This window comes from Bos mutus, chromosome 18 (genome assembly GCF_027580195.1).
Source record: "Bos mutus isolate GX-2022 chromosome 18, NWIPB_WYAK_1.1, whole genome shotgun sequence".
In the NCBI taxonomy this organism is placed as follows: Eukaryota; Metazoa; Chordata; class Mammalia; order Artiodactyla; family Bovidae; genus Bos; species Bos mutus.
Genome location: NC_091634.1, coordinates 47,939,350 through 47,962,264, shown reverse-complemented (window position 1 = coordinate 47,962,264; position 22,915 = coordinate 47,939,350). Strand labels below are relative to the sequence as shown.

At 54.9% G+C, this 22,915-nt stretch overlaps 1 protein-coding gene across 2 annotated transcripts; it reads left to right on the top strand.

The window, feature by feature from the left end:
- Positions 1-94: 94 nt before the first annotated feature.
- On the top strand, positions 95-21,450 carry TCF25 (TCF25 ribosome quality control complex subunit). 2 transcript variants are annotated; one of them, XM_070388510.1, is made up of 18 exons: positions 95-286; positions 8,035-8,199; positions 8,954-9,025; positions 9,422-9,537; positions 9,877-9,942; positions 12,679-12,761; positions 13,581-13,711; positions 13,807-13,906; positions 14,355-14,448; positions 15,477-15,569; positions 15,687-15,792; positions 16,695-16,854; positions 17,571-17,658; positions 18,136-18,294; positions 18,389-18,479; positions 18,881-18,960; positions 19,939-20,011; positions 20,097-21,450. In XM_070388510.1, exons 1-18 carry the CDS (start codon positions 95-97, stop codon positions 20,253-20,255), a joined length of 2,028 nt encoding a protein of 675 aa, XP_070244611.1. In that variant the 3' UTR covers positions 20,256-21,450. The 2 variants fall into 2 exon arrangements, with proteins under 2 accessions (XP_070244611.1, XP_005892448.2); XM_005892386.3 differs by having other exon boundaries at positions 9,419-9,537.
- Positions 21,451-22,915: the final 1,465 nt, after the last annotated feature.

Sequence of the window (22,915 nt, the reverse complement as noted above, 5' to 3'; positions counted from 1 at the left end):
GCGCCACCGCGCCTTAAATGCGCAGGCGCGCCAGCTGCTCTCTTTTCTGCTCTTCCTTCTGCCTGTCTCCAGACGTCAGCGGCTGTTGGGTCCTATGTCGCGCCGGGCCCTCCGAAGGCTGAGAGGGGAACAGCGCGGCCAGGAGCCCCTCGGGCCTGGTGCCCTGCAGTTTGTCCTTCATGATGACGATGATGTGGAAGAAGAATGCCCAAAGCGGGGTCCAGGTGGCCGGCGCCCCCGGGGCGCAGGGAAGGAGGGAGTCCGAGTCAACAACCGGTTCGAGCTGGTGAGACGTGGGGCTACCTGGGGTGGGGGCAGCAGGTGGGGGCGGTGTGCGAGGCGGGCCAGTGACGTCAGGGGCGGGGCGAAGAGGGTCTGGGCTGCAGTGGGGAGGGCGGGGCGAAAGAAGTGGGCGGTGACCTGAGGCCAGGGGGTGGAGCTACGTTGGGTTTGTGCCGCGGTGAGGGGAGGGGCCATAGCGTTCAGGGGCGGGGTAAGTAGGGTCCAGGCTGCCGCGGGGTGGGCAGGGCCTGTCATGGGGGCGGGACCGCGGTGTGGTGGGCGGGGCATCACTCCCATAGACTCGGGGCTCCAACTCTGATTTCAGGGTTAAGTATCTCCTCCGCGGTGCCGTCGCAGGGCCTTCGCAAATGTTCTCACAACCCAGTACTCTGTGCCTCTCCCTTGCTCGTCGCTTCATCTCCCACAGCAGGTGCCAGGCACCGAGAAATAACGCCCCCACCCTGGGTTCTCCAAAGCTCTGGCTTCAGACTGTAATTTTATTTTTTTTCTTTTGGCTGCGTGGCTAGTGATATCTTAGTTCCCTGACCAGGAGTGAACCTGGGCACTTGGCACTGAGAGCTTAGAATCCTAACCACTGGACTGCCAGGGAAAACCCAACTGGGTCTGTAATTTTGCATGTGCTGGTTCTGGCTCCTCCGACTCCCCTGTGTAGCAGGTAGCATGTCTGCTTCCTGTGCCCAGCACACACCTGGGGCTCCACACTACTGCCTAGCGATTGGAGGAGTAGCAGTAGGTCTGAAGATCTGGGAGAAAACACCTCTCTCTTGGTCTGGCTCCCAACTTCACAGGAAGGTGGCACGTTAGGACCCATCCTAAGACAATGGGGAGTGTAGGCCGCCCGTCCCACACAGGAAGTTTGGTTTAATGGTTGTCCATGTCTCTCTAAGGTGAGAAAGCCTCACTCCAGTTTCTGCTGGGGGTGGCATGAAATCTGTCTTCAAAATCTCTGGATTCTCTGTCCACCTCTTCTGAGCCTCCCCACACCCTTGTTTCTTGTCATTTCTTTCTTTGTAACTTTTTATTATGGAACAGTTCCAACATATGCAAAAACAGAGTGTTATAAGTAACCTTCATGTTCCCCCTACCAGCTTCCCTGGCTCCCCACATACAGCCACATCTGGTTGTTTTACCCCAAGGCTCTCATCAAATCATTTATCCCTAAATTTTGCAGTTACTTTTGACTTGTCCCAAAACCCTCAGGGCTTCTTTCCATCCCACTTGTTCACAGTCTGAAATGGGTTTGTGCTGGAGTTGGCCATTTTCACGGATCTTCTGTCAGGGTAATTTCTCCTTATTCTGACATCCTCCAGGTTTAGTCTTTTTTTTTTTTTTTTTTTTTTTAAGTCAAACAATAATAAGGTATTTGGAGAACATTCACACATCCCAGGCACTCGTGTGATGTTGTGTGCCTTACTGTTTGCCCAGGTCATGTTGTCCCCATTGTACAAATGAGGTAGTAAGTGACACCCACTGTGTAAATCCAGGCTTGATGACTTACAGTTGTACTCTTAACCATGCCCTGGTATTTGTCTCTGAGGCATAGTTAGTGTCCCTTCTGAAGAAGAATGGAAAGTAGAATGGAAAGATGGACAGTAGGGCAGGGTATGTGGGATAAATGGGGGAAAAGGCAGGTTTTTCTCTGTGTGAACAGAGGGAAAGGATGCTTATGTGGAGCCCCATGAACTCAGGTCAGGGGATCAGTGGCTGCACCTGTCTGTCTGTGCTGTGTGTGTTCCCTTGTGCTTTCCGGTAGGACACTGATGTGGCCGGCACAGACCTCCATCGTGGTCTCTGGATTCACACCTCACCTCCCATCGTCCCCTTTAGATGTTCTGCAGACATCTCAGACATGGTGTGTCCAAGCTTCAGCTGCCTTCTGCCTCCTCCAGCCCTCCCTGACTGTTGAGGGAGCTCCACTCTCCTGTCACTAAGGCCAGCAGCCTGGAAGCACCCATGACCTTTCTCTCTCACACACCACATGCAGAGCCTGGTAAGGCCTGGACGGCTCCAGGCGCAGCGCCTGTGGGGTGGCCATCGCCTCCACCTGAATCATTCTGACCACTCCTGCTCACCCTCTTGTCCTCTGCAGCCTGTCTGGACGCAGTAGCCACAGGGATCCTGTCAGGTCCATGTCTGCTGTCAACCCTGCTTCCTTATAGCCCCCGAGGGCCTGGGTCATGTTGCTCATCTGCTGGAGCCACAGGCCAGAAACACAGATCTCCTGCTATCCCCTCTGCCTGGGGATGCTGTTCCCCCTCTGTTCCCCCATCGCTCACTTCTCAGGCTTTGCTCAGATGTTGCCTTCTGAATCTCGCTCATCCTTCCCAATTTAAAATTACACCCCCCTCCCACTCCCGTGCCCGTTCTTCTGGTCTTTGTCCTTTTCCCATGGAGGTTTATCACAGAGGAAACCAGCCAAGTTACCTCCATGTTCTTTTTATCTTGTGCTGCTTGCCTCCCTCTGCCTTGTGAGAATGGAGACTTCATTGTTCCCCAGTGTGTCCCCACCCCTGGAGTGGCATCTGCCCCCGTGGGTGTGCAGGGAGGTTCTCTGAGGCCAGCCTGTGAGAGCCTGCACCTAACTTTGCAGTCAGAAGGACCCAGATTTGCATCATGGCTCCACCTGTCCTTACCTGTGGGAACTCAGATGGCATTCGTAACATATGTGAACATATGTGTCAGCTCCCCTGCTTCCTGCCCCATGGGGTTGTCACAGGCGATCAGTGAACTCCATGCCAGGCACACAGCACTCAGCAGATGTTGGTATTAAATGATGTTAACAACCAAGAAAGGGTGTAATAGGACTTAAGTGGTTCCCCCACCATCCCTGCGAGTGGGAAGATCTCTAGGGTGTCTGTGACTGGGGCTGTCCTCTTTTCTGGCTCTTGGGTGAGTTTCCTTGGCCTTAGATTAGAAATCATCTGTCCTACCTCATTCCGAGTGGTTTTTGAAAATCCTTTTTATTGAAATATAATGTATATGATAAACATGCCTGTTTTGAGGGTATAGTTTGAATTTTGCAGCATAACGTACTGCACAACTGTTACATAGTGTTGTGAAATAGAACTCACTAGTGTTTTGGGGTCAGGGACCACTTTGACAATTTGATTAAAACTACAGAAACTTTTGAAAACTGTCAAGTTTTACTCTATATCATTGAAAAGTTTTAGCAAGAAGACCATTTTGTTCCAGAGAATTGCATGAGTCTGTCTCTCTGTTTTCATGTACAATGCAGTAACCAGTCTCTGAAAGAAACCTCAATTATAAAGGAAATCTAAAATTATGTAATTAAATAAAAACAAACTTCTTTCAAAATAAGCTTCATTGTTCAGGTTGCTATTGTTTGAGTGGAGTAAGAACTTGACGTTGTTCAGTGACTGCCGACTTGCCAATATGTGTCATCTTCGTCTTTGATGTCCAGTTCAGGAGCAAAATGCCCGGCTTCATATTCACAAATGCGTTTAATATCAGGTGGCGTTAGAACCTCAATAGCTGTTTTCACTGGTCAAGGGCACATTTGGATGAGGATTACCATAGTTTTCTAAGATTCTTCATGTTAACGTCATGTCACATCAATTGTTTTATCCTCAAGTTTGTGAGAAAACCTTAGCAGAGATGGCCTCACTGATGCCAGTGTCTGCCTACAGTAGACAGTAGATGAGGCTTTGTACTCATTAACTACACACCATAGGAGTACTCTGTCAGTATCGCAGAGGTTTAATGTTTTCTCTCTTTAAATGGGAAAAATAACTAAAATAAAAGCCTTTTTGTTTTTTCAACCTGCAGGATCTTAGTTCCCTGATCAGTGATCAAACTCAGGCCCCTGCAGTGAAAGCACAGAACCCTAACCACTGGACTGCCAGGAATTCCCCAAAAGGCTTATTTTTGTAGAGCCAAAAATAATCTCTCAGTAAACCAAGCAGTGCATTAATAGAAACAAAAGTAAGGTTTCTACTTGAGCCCTGGCAGAATAACAGGTACTGAAGTAGCCCTCTTGCCCTAAACAACTGTAGGACCAGCAGAATACTGAACTAATCATGTTCAGACATTAGACAACAAACGTTGCAGGTCTCAGGTCCCCAAGTCCCCTGTGCAGGTCTCAGGTCCCCAAGTCCCCTCTGCCAGCTTTCTGCTTGGAGACACTGTCCAGAGATTAGCACAGGGAGGCTGTCCCAGCAGACCATGGTGCTCTCGGTGAGTCGGGGAGTGAGGGGTAGACTAGATTTGGGGTCTGCAGAGGTGGCTTGAGTTAAGGGAGAGGGAGCTGGAAAGAGGGAGTTCTAGAAGCCTGCTTGGAGTCTTGGGCTCGATACCTGGCTGTTTGGGCATAGAACAGCCAGTGGAGGAGGGACAACACCAGAGATTGACCACCACTTGAGTTCATGGGCTTGGGAAGACATTCAGCTCTGACCAACCAGAGCAGAGAGGCCGCATAGAGAAGCCTGGTGATGAGTGGAGGCCTCCGAAAGGCCTTGCCGTAGGAGTAAGGCAGTCACCCTCCGGTGAAGAATGCCCTATGCCCATCCTAAGATAGCCTAAAGATAAAGTTTGGAGGAATTGTGCTAATCTGCAAGTAAACTTACTGCCGGCCTAAATAAATATCAACACTCTGTTAAAGAAAACTACAAAATCCAGTCACTCGGCAGTGTCAAATCATGACAATCAGTGCCCACTAAAAAATTACAAACACATGAGGAAGCAGGAAGATGTGATTTGTAATCAGGAGAAAAAGCATTCAGTAGAAACACACATGCTGATGACAGATGGTAAAATCATATACAAGCCTAAGACAAGATATAAATATGTTCAAGGATTTAAAGGAAATCATGAATAAAAATAAATAAATAAATAAAGGAAATCATGAACATAATGAGGGAAAAAATAGAGAATCTCATTATAGAAGTAAAAACTATAAAAGGGCAAATTCCAGATGGGAAAATATTTACTATCTGGAATGAATAACTCAATGGTCTGAGTAGCAGATTAGATAATTGAGAAGAAAAGATCAGTGATCTTGAACTAAGGGCAAAAAAAACCATCCAACGATCCAGAAAGGGGGAGCGTGGTGGGAAAAATTAGTACTTTGTAGAGCAGTATCAGGTTGTTTAATGTCTGTAATTGGAGGAGCAGAACGGGAGGGGTTCTGCAGAAAAAGCCATCAATGAAATTGTGGTATAAAGCCTCAAATTTGACACAGAAGAAAGCCCCATAGATCCAAAATGTTCAACAGACTCCAAGTGGGATACAGTTTAGCAACAGTTTAAATCATAATTGCTGAAAACCCATGGTGAAGAAAAGTCATAAAAGACACTGGAGGTAAGAGACAGGTTGTCTATAGGAAAGCAATTACTGACCCACTCTGGCTCAGAGTGGGTCAGCATCCTTAAAGTGCATTCTATGTCCAGTGAAATGTTTATCACAAATGATTGTGAAATAAAAATATTTTCATAAGCACAAAAGCTGAGAAAAATGATTGCCATAAGGCCTACACTAAAAGAAATGTTAAAGGAAACTTCATTTTGAGGGTAAATGATACCAACTGGTAATGTGGATGTATGTGGCAGAGTGAGGAGTGCTGGATGTGGTACATATTAGGGTAAGTACACAATGTTTTTTAGTGTTAAAATTTCTCTTAAAAGCAATTGACTGTTTGCCTCTTCTTACTATTTATTTACCTAATGGGGTTTTGATATTCTTTTATTTTCCTTTCTGTGAATGTTGTCATGAAGTTCTTTGTGCATTGAGCATGAGGACATGGGTTCGCTTCCTGGTCTAGGAAGATGCCACAGGCCAAGGGCCATGTAAGCCCGGGTACCACAACTGCAGAAGCTCACTCGCTGTGGAGCCCATTCTCCACAACAAGAGAAGCCCCAGCAATGAGAAGCTCAAGCACCATAAGTAGAGAAAGCCCACATGCAGCAATGATGAGCCGGCGCAGCCAAAAGTAAATCTTTTAGAAAAAGAATGAGACGACCCTCAGAAGCCATACACTGTGGGACTAGACACAAGAAGACACTGGCCTGTGGGTGCAGCGTGCTGGGACAGTCAAAGTCATAGTGGTGAAAAGCCTAGGACTCGGCCGCCTGAGCCGTGGCCCGTGTTCTGGGGTCATGGAAGGGCCTTGTCTTTCGACCAGAGTTTGGGTCACACACCTCCTCCAAAACTTGTCCTGTACATTCATTTCAAGAGTTTTAGTAAAAAGCTTCCTACCTCCAACAGAGATCCAGCCCCTCCCGCATCCTCACTATTAGTGTGCTTTGCGCCCTGTCTTACTGTGGATCCCAGAGTGCACACCGGCAGTGGACAAGAGCCTCTGGAAGTTGGCATCCATTTGGGACCTTGAAGCTGATGACCGACCTGGAGGCTCCTGGATGGCGAGTCGAACACGTCAGGGTGCTGGACAGAGGTGCCGGGCGGCACCAGCCAGTGTGGGTAGCAGTGAAGCTGCCGATGTGCAGAGCCCTTGCGTCCTGCGTGCACAGTCAGAGGTTTTCTTTCCGGGGAAGTTGATCTTGGCATGCTTGTTATTAATTGAAATTTCTCAAAACTTTCTCAGAGCTTCCAAAGGGGGCTCAAAAATGAGAGTTTGTTTGAAGGAAGTGAGCAGGACTTAAAAGAGATCCAGTCCCTAACTTCCCGGAGGTGCAGAATCCTAGACAAAGTGTGCGGGCCGTTCCTCCAGGACCCCCGCCACAGAGAAGAAACATCACAAGACCCTGCCTGTACTTCTTCCCTTTGTGGCGCTGGTGTGGGGAGCAGCCCCCGCCCCTGCCGCTCCCCGTTTCCAGTCGTTACAGAAGAGCTGTGAATTTGAGGGACCGGCAAGCCATCACACAGCCTCATGCTTTGTCCCTGCCCCATGGGAACCTCTACTGCTGAAGACAGGAAACCAGGGCACCCATACAGGCGTATGTCCCTCCCTGAGACCTGTGGGAGCCTGGGCCTGCGGGAGCAGGCAGTGCACGGTCGCTGAGGACGTTGTCCCAGTTTTGTTTTGAAATCATCTTAGGGCTCTGGGGTTAGAGTGGATTTTATTTTTTATTTTTTGAGCTTTATGTTTTTTGGATGTTCTGAATCAAATGTGGTTTCATTTCTCTACTTTTGGACCTCAGCAAAGCAGCGTGGGGCCCTCAGATCTGGCTCGTGGAGCCTGGTGGTTGCTGCTGCGTTGCCTCTGGCTTGCTGGTTCGTTTACTGGCCAGAGGGCCAGAACTTGTCCCATGACTTGTCCCCCGCCCCTCTCGAGCGCGAGGATGTGTGTCTTCTGGGACCTACCATCCATCCAGATTTGGGTCCCTGAGGTTTGCGTGCATGCGTGTGTGTGGCTTATCCCTGTTCACCACCAACTGAGGTCCCATCCTTAACTCGTGCGTGTCGCCCACCTTCTCCCCAGCGCTGGTCCTGTCTGCCGGTGTAGACCGGCTAGCTGGAGTCCAGGCAGGAAAAGGGAGCAGTGAGGCATTAGCTGAGCAAGTATGTTTGCAAACCGTCGCTCTGGAGTGGTGCTCGAGGGGGACCACTTGTCACTGCTCAGCACAGATGATGTGGCCTCATGGCGCCCTTGCGTTCCCTGGGGACCCTAGACAGGTGATGTTCATGGTCCTCCCCTTTGCCACTTCAGTGACCTGACATGCACCCACCACCCCAAGACACGTGTGTCTCAGATTCACCTTTGTAATTGGTGACTAGGATGCAGCCCTAATGCCCTTGCTTCCCCATCTATGTTTCCAGATAAACATCGAGGACCTGGACGAGGCACCCGGGGTGAATGGGGAGAGGACAGACTGTCTGCTTGTGGACGCTGTGGTGTCAGGGAACAAGAGGAGGGCCCAGAGCGGGCATTCAGAGTCCACCAGGGGCGGCAACGCGGCAGACACAGCGGTTCCCTCAGAGCAGGTGCGGCCCACCTTCCATCCCGCTGCTGTGCTCTGTGACTTGCCTGGCTCCCTGGATTGCCTTGGGAGCCATGATCAGACTCGCATGGACTTCTCGAGACTTGTGGTGGCCGGGGAAGGGCCACAAGTAGGGGCCTCTAGGCACGTCTTCCTGGCACAGGGCCTGCCTCCCACTTTCTGGGTGTGTTGTTTGCCACTGGGTGGATGCTCCTTGAAGAAACACATAGGCTAGGTTAGGGTTGGACGAGAAGGGGTCCCCATAGGAGGCCCCTCATCATTCACCTGGTAAGTGCTGACTGCAGGCCCATCTGTGCCCTCCAGGGACCTCTGGTGCAGCTGGGCACCACTGGTCTTGGGGTGTTGGGGGGCTTCCTTGAGGACCTTCGCACTGATGGAAGGAGGTGGCCAGGTGAAGGCACGAGAGATCTCGAGGCAGGGGGCCTTGCAAGTGGGAGGGGCCTGCTGACCGAGGTGGGGAGTGGCTGACTCGGTGAGGCACAGCAGCAGAGGGCAGGCGGGTGTATGGTCCAGAGCCCATGAGTTGTCAGGGACACCTAAGAAAGGCAGGGTGAGACCGGAGTCAGGGAGACTGGAGGAGGGTCAGCTGCTGGAGAGAAGTGGGTGTGTTCCTAGGGGATTCAGAAGGCAGGCTGCTGCCATCTTCCCCTCAGCTGACTGCCCCTCCCCCCAGCTAGTTCTTGGGTTTAAGATGTCCTCACCTCTGGCCATTGAGTGAAATGTGCTTCTTTTGTTAGTCCAATACCTGTAGCAAAATCCGCAAGAAGAAAAGAAAACAGAAAAATAAGAAAAACGCAGGAGAAACCTCGGTATGTACAGCTGGCAGATTTCCTCTCTGTTCTTTTCTGTTTCTTGAGGTGGTGTTGAAAACAGGCCAGTGTTACTTGATATTTTGTTGACTATTCAGAGATTGGGGAAATGAGCAAACTTGTTCACTTAGATCCCAGAGGCTTGGAGCCGTCTGTGCTGTCCGTTTTCTGGCAAACATCTGAAACAGTGCAGACGCTGAGTCCCTTCCCGGTCCGTGGTTCTGACTGCCCATCTTACGACACACCTCTCCTTTTTCCTCGCTATTCCTGCAGTACATAGTGTTCAGAGTGGACTGTCTTTCAGGAAGGAGACATGATATAATACTTGCTTTTAGTGAAAGTAGATTTTGCCACTGATGCTCCGTTGGTGTGTGTGTCATTTGGGACTCTCAGCAGAATGGCCTGGAGGACATTGACCGCATCCTGGAGAGGATCGAGGATGCCAGCGGTGCCAGCCGCCCGGGCCCGCCCCCCCTGAGCACGAAGAAGCATGTCCTGTATGTGGAGCACAGGTGCGGCCGCGCGGGGAAGCAGTGGGCATGGGCGGTGCTGACCCAGCAGGACCTTTCTCTAGCTCTATGTGCCTGGGAATATTCCGAGTGTATGACCTCCTCTGCTCCTGTCCCTACCACCGACCGTGGCCTCCTTCCTTCCTAAGGCAGGGAAGACCCCTCGGTTTCATGCCCAGCGAGTGGTGGCCAGCGTGGCCACAGGCTATGTGGTTGCAGAGAACGTCAGCAGGCAGGAGAGCGATTTTCCCTGTTGGGTTCTCATGTGACTTTCTAACATTCCCAGGATTGTTGTCAGAGCGCTCATCTTCATTTTTCTCTCTAAAATTTTCAATTCTCTAGACACTTGAATCCAGACACAGAGCTGAAAAGATATTTTGGTGCCAGAGCTGTTCTCGGGGAGCAGAGGTAAGGCCACGGCTGTGTTCTCACTGAAGGGGGCGGGGAGGGGCTTTAGAGCCACAGTGACAAGCGGAGTCCCAGGGCCTGAGGGGAACTGGGGAGAAGTCGTGCGGCCTTGCCGGTGGGAGCCAGGCTCCATCCCTCACTGCTGCTGCCCACCAGGGTCCTAATTTTACACAGCCTTGAAATCTCAGCCAGGTGCATTTTTGCTTTGCAGTCGAGAGCAACTCTAACCTGGAGTTCGGGTTCTGACAGAAGTCTGATCTTTATGAAGTGGGTTCTGTGGCCACGGCCGTGTTTTCAAGGCCATGGGAGTGCCCAGAGCACTGTGATCCCAGGCTCTGTGGGAGGGGCTGTTCTGCCCTGTGCTCCCTTGCAGGCCCAGCCCCAACTGAGGGAATTTTCCCTCAGCCCAGGCTTTATCTTTTCTTTTTTTTTTTTCTTTTTTAAAAGAACTTATTTTAATTGGAGGCTAATTACTTTACAGTATTGTAGTGGTTTTTGCCATACACTGACATGAATCAGCCATGGGTGTACATGTGTTCCCCATCCTGAGCTCCCCTCCCATCTGCCTCCCCATCCCATCCCTGTGGGTCATCCCAGCACACCAGCCCTGAGCACCCTAGGCTTTATCTTTTCAAGTGCATGTTTCTGACTGTAGGACTCAATGCTTCTGTGAAAAACAGCCGCTTACTCCAGCAGCTCCAGGCCGGCTGTCTGCTGTGCATCCTGGGCCCGCGGGTCCTGCTGTCTTTCACGTGCCTGGTTTGCATGGCTGAGCTCTGGGCACCGTATAACAGGGCACAGGTGCTGGGGTGTATTTGACTGTAGCCCCTTCTGGCACTTGGCGTGGGGGTGCCACCCACTGCCCTCTTTAGAGTTGAACCCGCGCCCCCAATCTGGGTGTGGCTTCCTGCTCGGATCCATGGGAGGCGTGGGAGGCTTTAAAGACTGTTGTGATAACAAGGTGAAAAATAGTTATGTGTTGAGATTTGTTGGTTTGGTTTTTCTTGGCCTGGTTGCTCACCATGAGGGATCTTGGTTCCCCAGCCAGGGATTGAACCCATGACCCCTGCAGTGGAAGCACGGAATCTGAGCCATTGAGTTTCTCATTGTGTTTGCTTTATAATTTGCTTTTGGTTTCGGTGTTCAGTTATTCAGGACACAGAGGTCTCTGACTTTGTCTTCCTTTTTGGAGTATTAAGGAAGAACGTTTTTAGCTCAAAACGTTGTCTTTTTCACCTGGGCTCCCCTGGGCTCGACCTTCCACCCTGCTTCCTTGCGTCCTCTGTTGGCCATCTGCCCAGTCGTTCTGTACCGCATCTTTACATGTTTGCCTGATTGTATTTCTGTGCAAATTACAGTTGTTAGTATACTAGTATTTAATAGCTCTGCATTTATGTTTTCAGTGGTAAATTGTACTTTTTATCCCATTTACTCCTTTGAACACTTAAGTCCTGTGTATAGGCTCCCCTGAGAAGCTGTGGTTTCTCCTGGGCCCCGGGCCCCATGCGTCTCTGGCCATCTTGAGACCTCCTGGTGCCCTGTGCGCCTCACCTTCTCTGCTGCTGGTGTCTGCCCCCCGCTTGGCACACCACCTCCCAGGGCAGCCTCTCCTGCCTGGCAGCCCCCGTGCAGGGTTGGACCCTCCCTCGGATTCCTAGACGGGACAGTTCTGAGCATCTGGTTAATGCTTTTTTGTACACCTTACCAGTCACCCAGAACCATCCCACATTTCAGTTTCCTCCAGGTTTTGACCGCTGTTTTCTTAAGAGTTGTGTTTTCTCCTGTAGTTTTTTACTTTTTTTTTTTTGGAGTAAGTGGGATTTTAAAAACTTTATTTGGCCGCGTTGGATCGTAGTTGTGCGTGTAGGATCCTCGTTGTGGAATGCTGGGTCTTTGGTTGTGGCCCATGGGCTCCAGAACGGGGAAGCTCAGCAGTTGTGACATGCAGGCCTGGTTGTCCTGCAACATGTGGGATCTTAGTTCCCCGACCAGGGATCAGACGCATCCCCTGCGTTTGAAAGGGAAGGAGGATCCTGAACCACAGGACCACCAGGGAAGTCCCAGTTTTTTACTTCTGTGTTGGAAGAAGGGCCATACTTTTTCATCCCGTTCCTCACCCAATCCAGATTCTTACTTATTTTTTTTTCTTGATGAAATAATTCAAATAATCAAAGAATTATACAGAGAAATATAGACGAGTCCACTAGGCCACTGCTGCTCAGTTCCGTCATAGAGGAGAAAGCCTTTGGTGTAACCATGGCTGAGCGGAGGGCCTGGCGCCTGCAGCAGAGAACACCGCAGCAGAGAACACCGGCCTTTAAGAGATTGGGGGAGGGCTAGGGGAGGGAGCCGGGCCACGGCCCACTCGTGCTGGTGTTTGTGTGGCTGGTTTTCTCTCTCCAGAAGCGTGCTGATGTTTGGGCACTGATGCCCCGTCCCTCTGGGGTTTGCTGGTGGACCCTATTCAGCGGGTCGTCGACCACGGAGGCCAGCACATCTGCAACTCGTTGCAGGCTCCCTCTCTCCTTGTCATCTTCACGTTAGGTTCCACCTTGTGCTGCTTTTTTTTACCTTTCCTGCTGTTTCACTAGCCTGAGTTTCTTGTTTTTCTTACCTCTACATGTGTGGTTTGGTTGCTCGGATCACAGTCTGCAGTCCCATCTGGCAGCCTGACGTCCAGTTTATATGCTGTCCTTGCCTGCCGAAGTAAAGCCATGCCCTGTCCATTCTCCCCAGGCCGCGGCAGAGACAGCGCGTGTACCCCAAGTGTACATGGCTGACCACCCCGAAGAGCACGTGGCCCCGGTACACCAAACCAGGTGAGGGAGGGGGGCCGCCAGGCTCTGTGTGTGCATGTGCTCCCAGGGGCTCCAGCATCTGGGCTCAGACCCCACCACCGTCTGTCTTCTCAGCCGTGTGGTAATCCGCTTTGCTCCACCTTCTCCCTTTGTGCTGTGGGTCCTGCCGCACAGGAACCAGTAAGTTCATTCTTTAGCTGTGCTGTTCTGTGTTCGGTTGCAAACTCACAAGTGTACAGAATTCATAGAACAGCTGCAGAGCAGAAAGGTTTGGATGTGGAGCAGTGCCCTGCTGGGGGCTTGGCTGTGTGGCGTGACGGATGGGGGTGCCCTGGGGCCTGGGGTGCCCTGCGAGGCCCCTTGTGCCCAGTGAGGGCCTGGTGGACACCTCGTCCCCCTGGCCCTTCCCTCCCACGCTCGCAACAGCGGCCCCTGAGTGCAGGCAGAGGACACAGTGCCACGGGGTCCTGTTGGGCTGGAGTAGACTTTGTCAGAGACTGTGGCTAAGGGCATCCCCCGACCCTGACGGGTCTCACGAAGGTGCTGAAAGAGATGAAGTTGTCAGGCTTCTCAGACCCTGGACCTGGCACCCAGCGTCAGCATAGGAGCAGAGGGTGTCATGAGTTAGCAGTCCCTGTCGCCTTGGGGGTGGCATCTGGATTCTGACTTTAAGCAAACCATGTCCAGGGCTGACCAGGTTGGGGGGTTGGGGCGGGCTCTGCATGTCCCCCTGTTGTCCACCTTTCTCGGGGGAGAAAGGGTAGAAGGGGCGTCGGAGGTGTGGCCTGAGCCACGGGCAGTCGGCTCTGGGCATCCTGATGTGGGCAACCCCCACCCCAGGTCTGTCGATGCGGCTGTTGGAATCCAGGAAAGGCCGCTCGGTCTTCGCCTTTGAGCACAGCGAGGAGTACCAACAGACGCAGCACAAGTTCCTGGCCGCCGTCGAGTCCATGGAGCCCAATAACATTGTGGTGCGTTGGTACCCTGGTGTGGTCCTGGGGGCGTCCGGAGGCCCGGGGCCTGCCTGGGTGTCATCTTGTCAGCACGCATCCCCCTTCCCCCATAGGTCCTGCTCCAGTCAAGCCCCTACCACGTGGACTCGCTCCTGCAGCTCAGCGACGCATGCCGCTTTCAGGAGGACCAGGAGACGGCACGCGACCTCGTGGGTAAGGCCGGCCAGCAGCCAGCACCTGCCTGCATATAGGCGGGGACGCTCTCTAAATACAGCTTTATGGACCTAGTGTACACACAGCTGTTTAGCCACACCCCTGCTGATACTAGATCATTCCCATGGGGTGTCAAAGGACCTTGACCATCAGCCGTCACTTCCCCTCCCCCGCCCCAGCAACCACCAGTCCGCCCTCTGTCTTTGAACTGTCCTGTGAATGGAATCTCGACCAGTGTGTCTCGGCCTGGCTTCTTTGATTTATCACGATGTCCTCAGGGTTGACCTGTGTGAGCCCTGTGTCAGCATTTCATCCCTTCTTTCATTCTCCCAGCCGGTTCCCACCCTGGCTCCCGGGAGTTGGCCCCTGGGGGCATCTGGGTTTCTTGAGGGGTGTGGCCAAGTCACGACTCCCTTGTGACTGACGCCCGCTGTGTGTTGGCCGGCAGAGCGTGCGCTGTACAGCATGGAGTGTGCCTTCCACCCCTTGTTCAGCCTCACCAGTGGGACCTGCCGGCTGGACTACCGCAGGCCTGAGAACAGGTGAGCCGACCGCCCGGGGGTTTGTGGGCCTCTGTGTTCCCTTGCAGGGGTCATAGGCGTCACGACGTGAGGGCTGGACAGTCTATGGGGGCACCACTGCGATCCTCGGGTATCTCACTGTGTCTAAAGCTTGGATGCAGGAGGGCTGGGCCCAGGGATGGACAGGACCGGCTGGCCTGGGGTTGACACTTGTGCGCAATAGGACGGAAACCATCAGCCATTTCACCACATGGGACCTGCAGTTGTACTTCCTCTTGTGTCTGGACTCAGGATCCTTTGGAAAGCCTATGGGCAGGCGTGCATGTTGGCACTGCGAGTGGAGTCATCATGTCCATGTGTGGTGGTTGGTCACACACGCATGTGGGACCCTCTTCCTGCAGATGCCCCTCCCCCGAAGCCCTCACTCAGCAGCGCAGCCTCCCTCCTGGGCCTCCGCCTCAGGGCCCTGCACACGTGGACAGGCTCCACAGCCCAGGCTCCCTCTCCACCCTCCTGTCGTGTCCCACGTGGGCTGTGTCCCCCGAGCTGGGGGCTGTGCTGGGCCCCAGGGCACCGGGCCAGTCCTGAACTTTCTCTCTTGCATTTAATTGTATGAGCTCTCTCCAGTGAAACTCTTTAGTTCTTTGAGATGCTGAAAACACTGACGTTCCTGGCATTAGCAGGCATTAACAGAGCAGTGGTGACAGTTGAAATTGGAGGATAAATGAAGATGGTGATTACAGTTGGAGGTGTTAAGTCTCTTCCCTTAAACAAGATTTATTTTTAAGAGAAAGCCTAAGAAGATGGAGGTCTCCACTAACACATCAGCTTGGTTTTCTGTCCGTGCTCCCACATGTGACTGCAGACAACAAGCAGAGTCACCTTCTCTGCAGACAGGACCCTGGCGAATGTTGGCGCTGATTAGGCCACACGGGATACGCCAGCGCAGCCCGCGGGCAGAGGGTGGACGCGGCGTCGGACGAGGCGCCGAGCGACGTGCGGTGTGGCCTGCTGCCGCGCTCATTCACGAGGAACTGTCTTGGGTCTAGGAGCTTCTACCTGGCCCTCTACAAGCAGATGAGCTTCCTGGAGAAGCGGGGCTGCCCACGCACGGCGCTGGAGTACTGCAAGCTCATCCTCAGGTAGGGCTGCCGCTGCTCCCCAGCCTGGGGCTGCAGCCCGTGGGTGTCCGCGCTGGCCCACTCTGGGTTTTGTCTCCCTCTGCCTGCCCTGCTCACCATGCTGCCTCCCCCTGGAAGCCTGGAGCCGGACGAGGACCCCCTGTGCATGCTGCTGCTGATCGACCACCTGGCCTTACGAGCGCGGAGCTACGAGTACTTGATCCACCTGTTCGAAGAGTGGGAGGTGGGTATGCGCACAGGCCAGGCAGGGTGGGCCTCCAGGGAGACTCTGGGGCAGACCCTAGTGCTCCTGCCTCTCTGCCTCGCCACCTGCTTACAGGTGAGTGCAAGCGCAGAGGAGGCCTGGGGGAGGGGATGGCCATAGACCCCTGGACACGTTGGTGCCAGAGGGGTCTGAGACTGGGCAGGAGTGAGGACACCAGCAGCCCCACTGATGGCCTTCAGGGTGGCTTCACACGCAAGCGTTGCTGTGTTAGGTGCACTAGGTTGCATGTAAGGTATTAGCATCAATTTCACCCGTTTTCTTTTAATTTGCTGCTAGAAACTGTATACTGATGGTGTGCTCCTGTTGGGTGGTGCTGTCTTGGGGGACACCTCCAGTCAGGAGTGGGTAGAGGCAGGAGGTGACAGCTGTTGCTGCTCTTTGAACTTCCTCATTAGCACACGCCGGTGTATAATTGAAGGCTAAATACATGGATCCCTTTGAACTCTGGGTCTGTGGTGTAGTTGGGCGAGGATCCCCACCCATGGGGTCTAGTTCACACAAGTTCCTGAGGTCACAGGAACATAGCTGCAGGGGCTGCCCCTGAATGTTTGGGGTGAGACCGTGGCTTCATCCTCCCAGAGCATCTTACATCGTGTGTGTTCTGCCCTGTGCCCGTAGGCAGGGCGGCGAGGGCCGGGTGTCAGCAGCCGTGGAGGTGGGGGGCGATTCCACTGCCCAGATGACCCTGAGCCTTGGGAAGGTGGGCATCTGGCCTTCCCTCACTCACCCGGCCTGCCTCTGTCCCCACACCTGGGTCCTTTTATTTGCCTTTCTGCACAGAGGAAGGGACAGCTTGCCCGTGCAAGCCATGTGCCCATGAGTATCATCTTGAAGCCCCAAACTTCTCCTTCCCCTTGTAGGCCCATCGGAACCTGTCCCAGCTCCCAAACTTTGCCTTCTCTGTGCCGCTGGCCTATTTCCTGCTGAGCCAACAGGCAGACCTCTCCGAGCAGGAGATGAGCTCCGCGAGGGAGGAGGCCTGTGTCCGGATCCAGCAGGCGCTCACCATGTTCCCCGGAGGTGGGTGTGCCCTGCAGCTCTAGGCATGAGTGGGTCCCATGCTGGCCCAGCTCCCGATGATGCATCTGAAAGCCAGCTGTGCTCTCAGAGCATCTGCGGGGCTTAGGGCGTCTTCACATATTGACAGTTCTAGCAGAACTTGTCCCCTGAAGCGTAGGCTTCCAGGGAGAGGGCACTAGGCTGGGTGTGACGGAAGCAGGGTGTCTGTCCTTGTCCTGAGGACCCCGCTCTCACTGCGTGAGGAGCTCGGGGTCGGGGTTGCCCTGGTTTTCTCTGATGACCTGCCGGTTTCCATGGGCCCCTGAAGTCTGGCTGCGTGGATGGGAAGAGGGCCCGCCGCCCCATCAGGCCCTGGTGGCGCTGCGGTCCTGTTCTGTGTGTAGTTCCCAAGGGGCTCCCTCCCCGGTACGAGCCTGCCTGCGGGTGGCCTGGTTGCTCGGGGCCTCCTGCTCATCTCGATCTGGCTCCATCCACGCATGGGGCTGCCTGGCTGGGTCTGAGGGGAGCTGACCTTGCCCCATTGAGACCCCTGCACAGGGAGGTCACCCGCTTCATGGGGAAGCCCCATAGGGCAGGTGGGCAGCTGTATGGTTGCCTGTCCCAGGGAGAGCGCTGGGGGAGGGTCTCTGATGACAGCGTCCAGCACACGTGCTCGGGAGTCTTGGGTGAGTTTCCTTGGCCTCAGCCCCTCAGGGTGCCGCCCTGCTCCCCCACAGTGCTCATGCCCCTGCTCGAGTACTGCAGTGTACGCCCCGACGCCACCGTGGCCACGCACCACTTCTTCGGACCCGACGCCGAAATCAGGTACAGACTGGAGGTGCCTGGGGCCTGGGGAGCGACCACCTGGGTGTCAGCCTGGGGCCACTGCAGTGTGTCTGCTGGGCGAGCATAGTGTTGCTGTAGCTGTGCATGTGGTCCAGATGCCTGTGTTGCCACCTGCTGCCTTTTAAAATTTCTCATAATAAATGAAGGAAAACCTGTGACGGGAGCCAGGCACCTCAAGGCTGGTCAGTACACCAAGGCGGGTCCTCAGGTCTGTGTCCACAGGTGCACACTTTCTCCGAGTGTTTATGTTGTCATTGGGGAACTTGTTCTTAGTAAGGGTGCTCGCTGCACAGAAGGAAATGCCTGGGTGCCCTGCCCTGGGAGCCGCATCCCGGGACAGCAGCCCCCTCGGGGCAGCCTCCTTCTGCTCGGGGTTGCCAACAGCCTGGGACCCCCAGAGCACCAGTGGGCCCATGGAGCTGGCCCACAGGGTCTCACAGTCCCCGCTGCCCACAGCCAGCCGCCCGCCCTGAGCCAGCTGGTGAGCCTGTACCTGGGGAGGTCACACTTCCTCTGGAAGGAGCCGGCCACCATGAGCTGGCTGGAGGAGAATGTGCACAAGGTTCTACAGGCGGTGGACGCCGGGGACCCTGCCGTGGAGGCGTGTGAGAGCAGGTGAGCTGGGGCGTGGGAGCAGGCAGTGCGGAGGGCCGGCCTCTCTCGTGGGGCCGCAGCCTCCTGCAGCGCCACCCTCGTCTCCCGGCCCCAGGCGCAAGGTGCTGTACCAGCGGGCGCCCAGGAACATCCACCGGCATGTGGTCCTGTCTGAGATCAAGGAGGCTGTGGCCGCCCTGCCGCCGGTAAGGAGAGGGCTGACCGCAGGCTCTGTCCCTCCAGCAGCTCTGCCCCCAGGTCATGGTCCATGCAGAGCCCCCTGAGAGGCAGAGCCGTGCCTGCAGCTTCCGTGATCTTACGGGGTACAGAGTGGTGACCCGGCGGCTCAGGGCCCACGGCCTGTAGCCAGCAGCCCTGACATTTGGGGGGAGTCACAGCACCTGTGAGCGGAGGCCTTGTGATTCCCACACATATGCTTGTCCCGGGTTCACCCCGATCCTCAGAGCAGACAGGCTGAGTGTCCTGGTGGAGGAAGCCCCCCGCCCCAGACTTCCCCGACAGGGAATGCGGCCCACTCTCAGCAGAAATGTCTGGTCCAGAGTCGAGTCAGTTGAAAGCAGCCCATGCTCTCTGTCCCTTTCCGTAGGATGTGACCACACAGTCTGTGTTGGGCTTCGACCCTCTGCCCCCACTGGACACCATCTACTCCTACGTCAGACCAGAGAGGTACTTCTTTCTTTGCTCCTAGGCTTGCACTGCTCCGAGGTCAGTGCTGGGGCTCGGAGGGTCTCAAAAAAAAGAGTCAGCCTCTGCTGGCCGTGTGTTTTCACATATCTGTCCACCCAAGGGCGTTTCTCTGTCAGGTCTGGAGCAGGTGGTGGATACAATGGGACATGGGTATCGAATCCAGGAGTAAACGTAATCAGAACTGTTGTAAGAACCGGGAGGAGACAGCTGTGAGCCTGGGTTGTGAGGAGCAGCTGGTTTCCCGTGGGAGCTTCAGCCCGTGCAGGGCCCCAGGGACAAGCATCCGGCACAGCCAGAGGCTGGGAAGGAGTCCCCGAGGCCCAATTGTCCAGGCTGCTCCAGAATCGTGTCGGAGACAGGCTTTTTTCCCTTTCCTTATGGCCTTTAGCACTGAGTGAGTAAGTGCTTCACTTCACGCAGAGCCCACCTCACAGTCCCCAGCCTAGGAGACTCAGACAGACTTTCTCATGTCCAGGGCTCAGGTGGAGGTATTTTCTAGAGCCAGGTATTTTTTTCCTCCGTTGAAGTATAAAACTTAGAGTACACGTTCATAAATACAGTCCACAGTTAAATTGTCAGTGGATTAAGATGAAAATTATTAATGATGAGTATCAGAAGGCTCAAAACCAAGCTGGCATGTGGGGTGTGGTCCCACTAAGGACAGTTGGGGACCATCCTGGCTCCAGGCGCCCAGAAAGTGCAGGAGGCCCCCGAGATGCACTTGCTAACATCGTCTCTCACTGCACAACTCGGAGGGAAGGACGCTTGGAAACACAGCTTTTCTCAAGATGCAGTGGGGCTTGGCTGCAGTGGCCCCGCTTTGTACTCTGCTCAACCAGCCTCGTTCCAAAGGGCCAACCCTGCTGTAGATCCCCTTCCCCCTCAGGCCCCAGCCTTCATGGGGGCTGCCCTCCCAGCCCACCAGGCCTTTCTGACCATCCTGACTCCCTCCTGCAGGCTCAGCCCCATCAGCCACGGAAACACCATCGCCCTCTTCTTCCGCTCACTCCTGCCCAACTACACTGTGGAGGTATGTGGCGTCAGCCCACAGGGCGCCAGCCTGAGACTGGGTGTTGGGCCTGGAGGCCTGGCTCAGACGAGTCTCGTTTCCACAGGGGGAGCGACCGGAGGACGGGGGGCCCGGGGGTCTGCACCGTGACCAGGGCCTGAACAGACTGATGCTGGCTGTGCGGGACATGATGGCCAACTTCCACTTCCACGACCTGGAGGTGCTGCCCGAGGAGCACCCTGAGGGCGACGGGGAGTGGGACTGAGTCCAGCGGGTCGCACGCCCCAGTGCTGCACAGTTGTGCTCCAGGTTCTGTTCTGGTCGGATCGGCCAGGTCGCCGCCTGCTCTGCTCTTCTATAAACTACGTGGGTTGCACTCTGCTGCGTGAACTCTTCTTTCCCAGGGCTGCAGTCGCCGACCCCAGCTCCCCTCACGGGCAGGACCTCGCCGCCACTGCCCTGCTGCCCCGGGGCATCACAGGGCCAGAGTCCATGCTGGCTTCAGGGAACGCGGGTGGGTGTGGAAGCCAAGAGATATGTCTTGGGAAGATTGCTCATCCTGGCAGCTCTGGGGAGTGAACGAGGCAGAGACTAGGGGGCACTTGATCTGGGGGCAAATGGACTGAGGGGTGGAGAGGGCGAAGACCAAGATGCTTCATCCAGGATGCGTCCTAGCACTCGAGTGACAGCTCAGAACCACACGGGCCGCCTGTGACTGAGGACGCTGTGTGGTGGTACAAGGATCCAGGCCACCGAGGTTGAGTCCCACTGGGTCCTCTTGTCTACTGAGCACCCTCCCGGCCCTGACCTCTGCCCACAGAGGCTGCCTGTGTGCTCCAGGGCAGCATCTGGGCCCCAGGCCGGTCAGTGTGGCAACAGGTGTGACCTAGTCGTCTCCCATCAACAACCACTCAAGTCCGTTCCATCGCCCATCTTCCAGGAAGTCCAAGGCATCCTAGTGATGTGAGCTCACCCTCCAGCCGTTCCCAGGTGAGGGGCACCTGAACACCTGGCAAGGACCGCGCCCTTCAGACATGATGCTGTGAGCTAAACTTCCCACCATCCACACCTAGCTCCAGAGACCAGGCCTGCCCTGGAGCCACACAGCCCCCACCAGTGTGGCCTGTGATAGACTGCCCAGTAACAGTCTGCTGGGGATCTTCTGGGAAGGGACTTGCTCTCTGAAAATGACAGGCAAGCAAGGAGAGCTTGGTGCCCTGCCTCTTTCAACTTTAAATACATTTAGGTGGGGCTGTGATGTATGGAGCTACAGCAGCCATCTTGCAACCAGCAGTCCAACTTTATGATGAAGAGCCAGGGTCCTGGGATAGTGAAGCAGAGGCTGGGCCCAGGCCTGCTGCCCACACAGTGCTTAGCCATGCTGCTCTGGCTGCTAGAATTAGACAGCCAGGGCCCTTACATCTAGACATCTGTGCTATAAAGTCTCACCTGATCACTCAGACCTTGTGTTGCTCATGGATTGCTGTTGTACTCTTTCCTACCAAGTCACACCACACCTCAGGTCTTCAGCATGAGCACCAAAGAAGGGGCACAAAAGCCCCTCCCTTCCCCAAGTTCAAAAGAAAATAGACAGTTCTTGAACCAAGACCCTATGACTCGACTCTGGGCCAGGCCTTGCTGAGCTCTCCCTGCGGGGTGGGGCGGGGTGGGGAGTGGGGGTTCGGCAGCACATTCCCCATGGCTGCCCTCGGGTGACCCCTTGAAGGTGGGCCACTCTGGTGTGACTGGCTGCATGCAGGCACCCCTCAGCTCTGCAGACAGAGGCTCCTCAGGCTCCGGCTCCCAGGAGCTCCCTCATGGGACGAGCCTCTGTGTGCCTGGCCCTCTTCTGGTTCTGGGGTTCCCACTCAGCCTCCACATGCACTTGGCACATGGTCTCACGTGGTGTATCCTCTGAGGGGGTGGCCATGCCCCCCGCCCCGCCTGTCTCCCCTCACTCGTTTACTCCCAGGGGTAGAGGCGGACAGGCTGCAGGGCTAGCTGTGGGTTCGCATGGATGGTTCCCAGGACTGTGACCAATTGCAGCTCGGCGGTCCTGCTGTCCCCCGCCTGCGGGTGAGCACCAGATGGGGAGTCGCGAGGCCTCCCCAGGAAGAGGGCTGTGGCTCCTGGCAAAGGCAGCCCAGTTCTCACGCCCTTTGAAGTCTCAGGCTGGGCGACTGGGGGCTGGAGAGGCGCAGGCAGCTCAAAGGCCTCATTTACGGGGCAGCAATGACATGGAAGCTGGAGGCAGGATGCCACTCACCCAGTGGCCTTGGTTGGTACCTGGGGAGTCCTAGGCTTGCATGGCCGGTTCAGGGCCGAGGTCCCAGCACAGGCCTTGCCGTGGCTCTTGCGTGGTCCTCTTCTGGGACCCTTTTTTCCTTTGGGGGCTGTCCACCAGGGGGGCACCCTGTGCCTGGTTCTTCTACACAGGGGTGTGAGGCTCGTGCCTAGCCAGGAATAGGCAAACAGTCCACCAGCAGGTAAAAGGGTTTCCCTGAATCTACCAAAGCTGAAAGTGTGGCTCTGACCAGGTGTTGTCACCCAGCAGCAATGTTTGTGACAAAACAGGAGCCGCCCAGATGCCCACCTGGCCAGTGCCTTGCTGACCACTGAGTGCAGCCAAGAGAGTGTCTCAGTGCTGAGTGAGAAAGGGCCCTGAGTCCTATGGGTCAGGTTCTAAAATGGCAAAAACGATGATCAGGGAGTGGCTGCTGGGCAGGAGGTGCCCCAGAGAGTCTGGTGTGGTCATGTTAGGTTGACTGATTATGGAGTGCTGCGGTCCCGAGGGTGCTGGGTGCGGCATGCACCAACCTGCATGTTTATAACCTGTGTACTGTCTCTCACCTACCATGAGCTTCAATAAACAGCACTGACAGAGCCACAAAGGAGAGGGCCATGTGAGTCCCGGAAAGGGAAGGG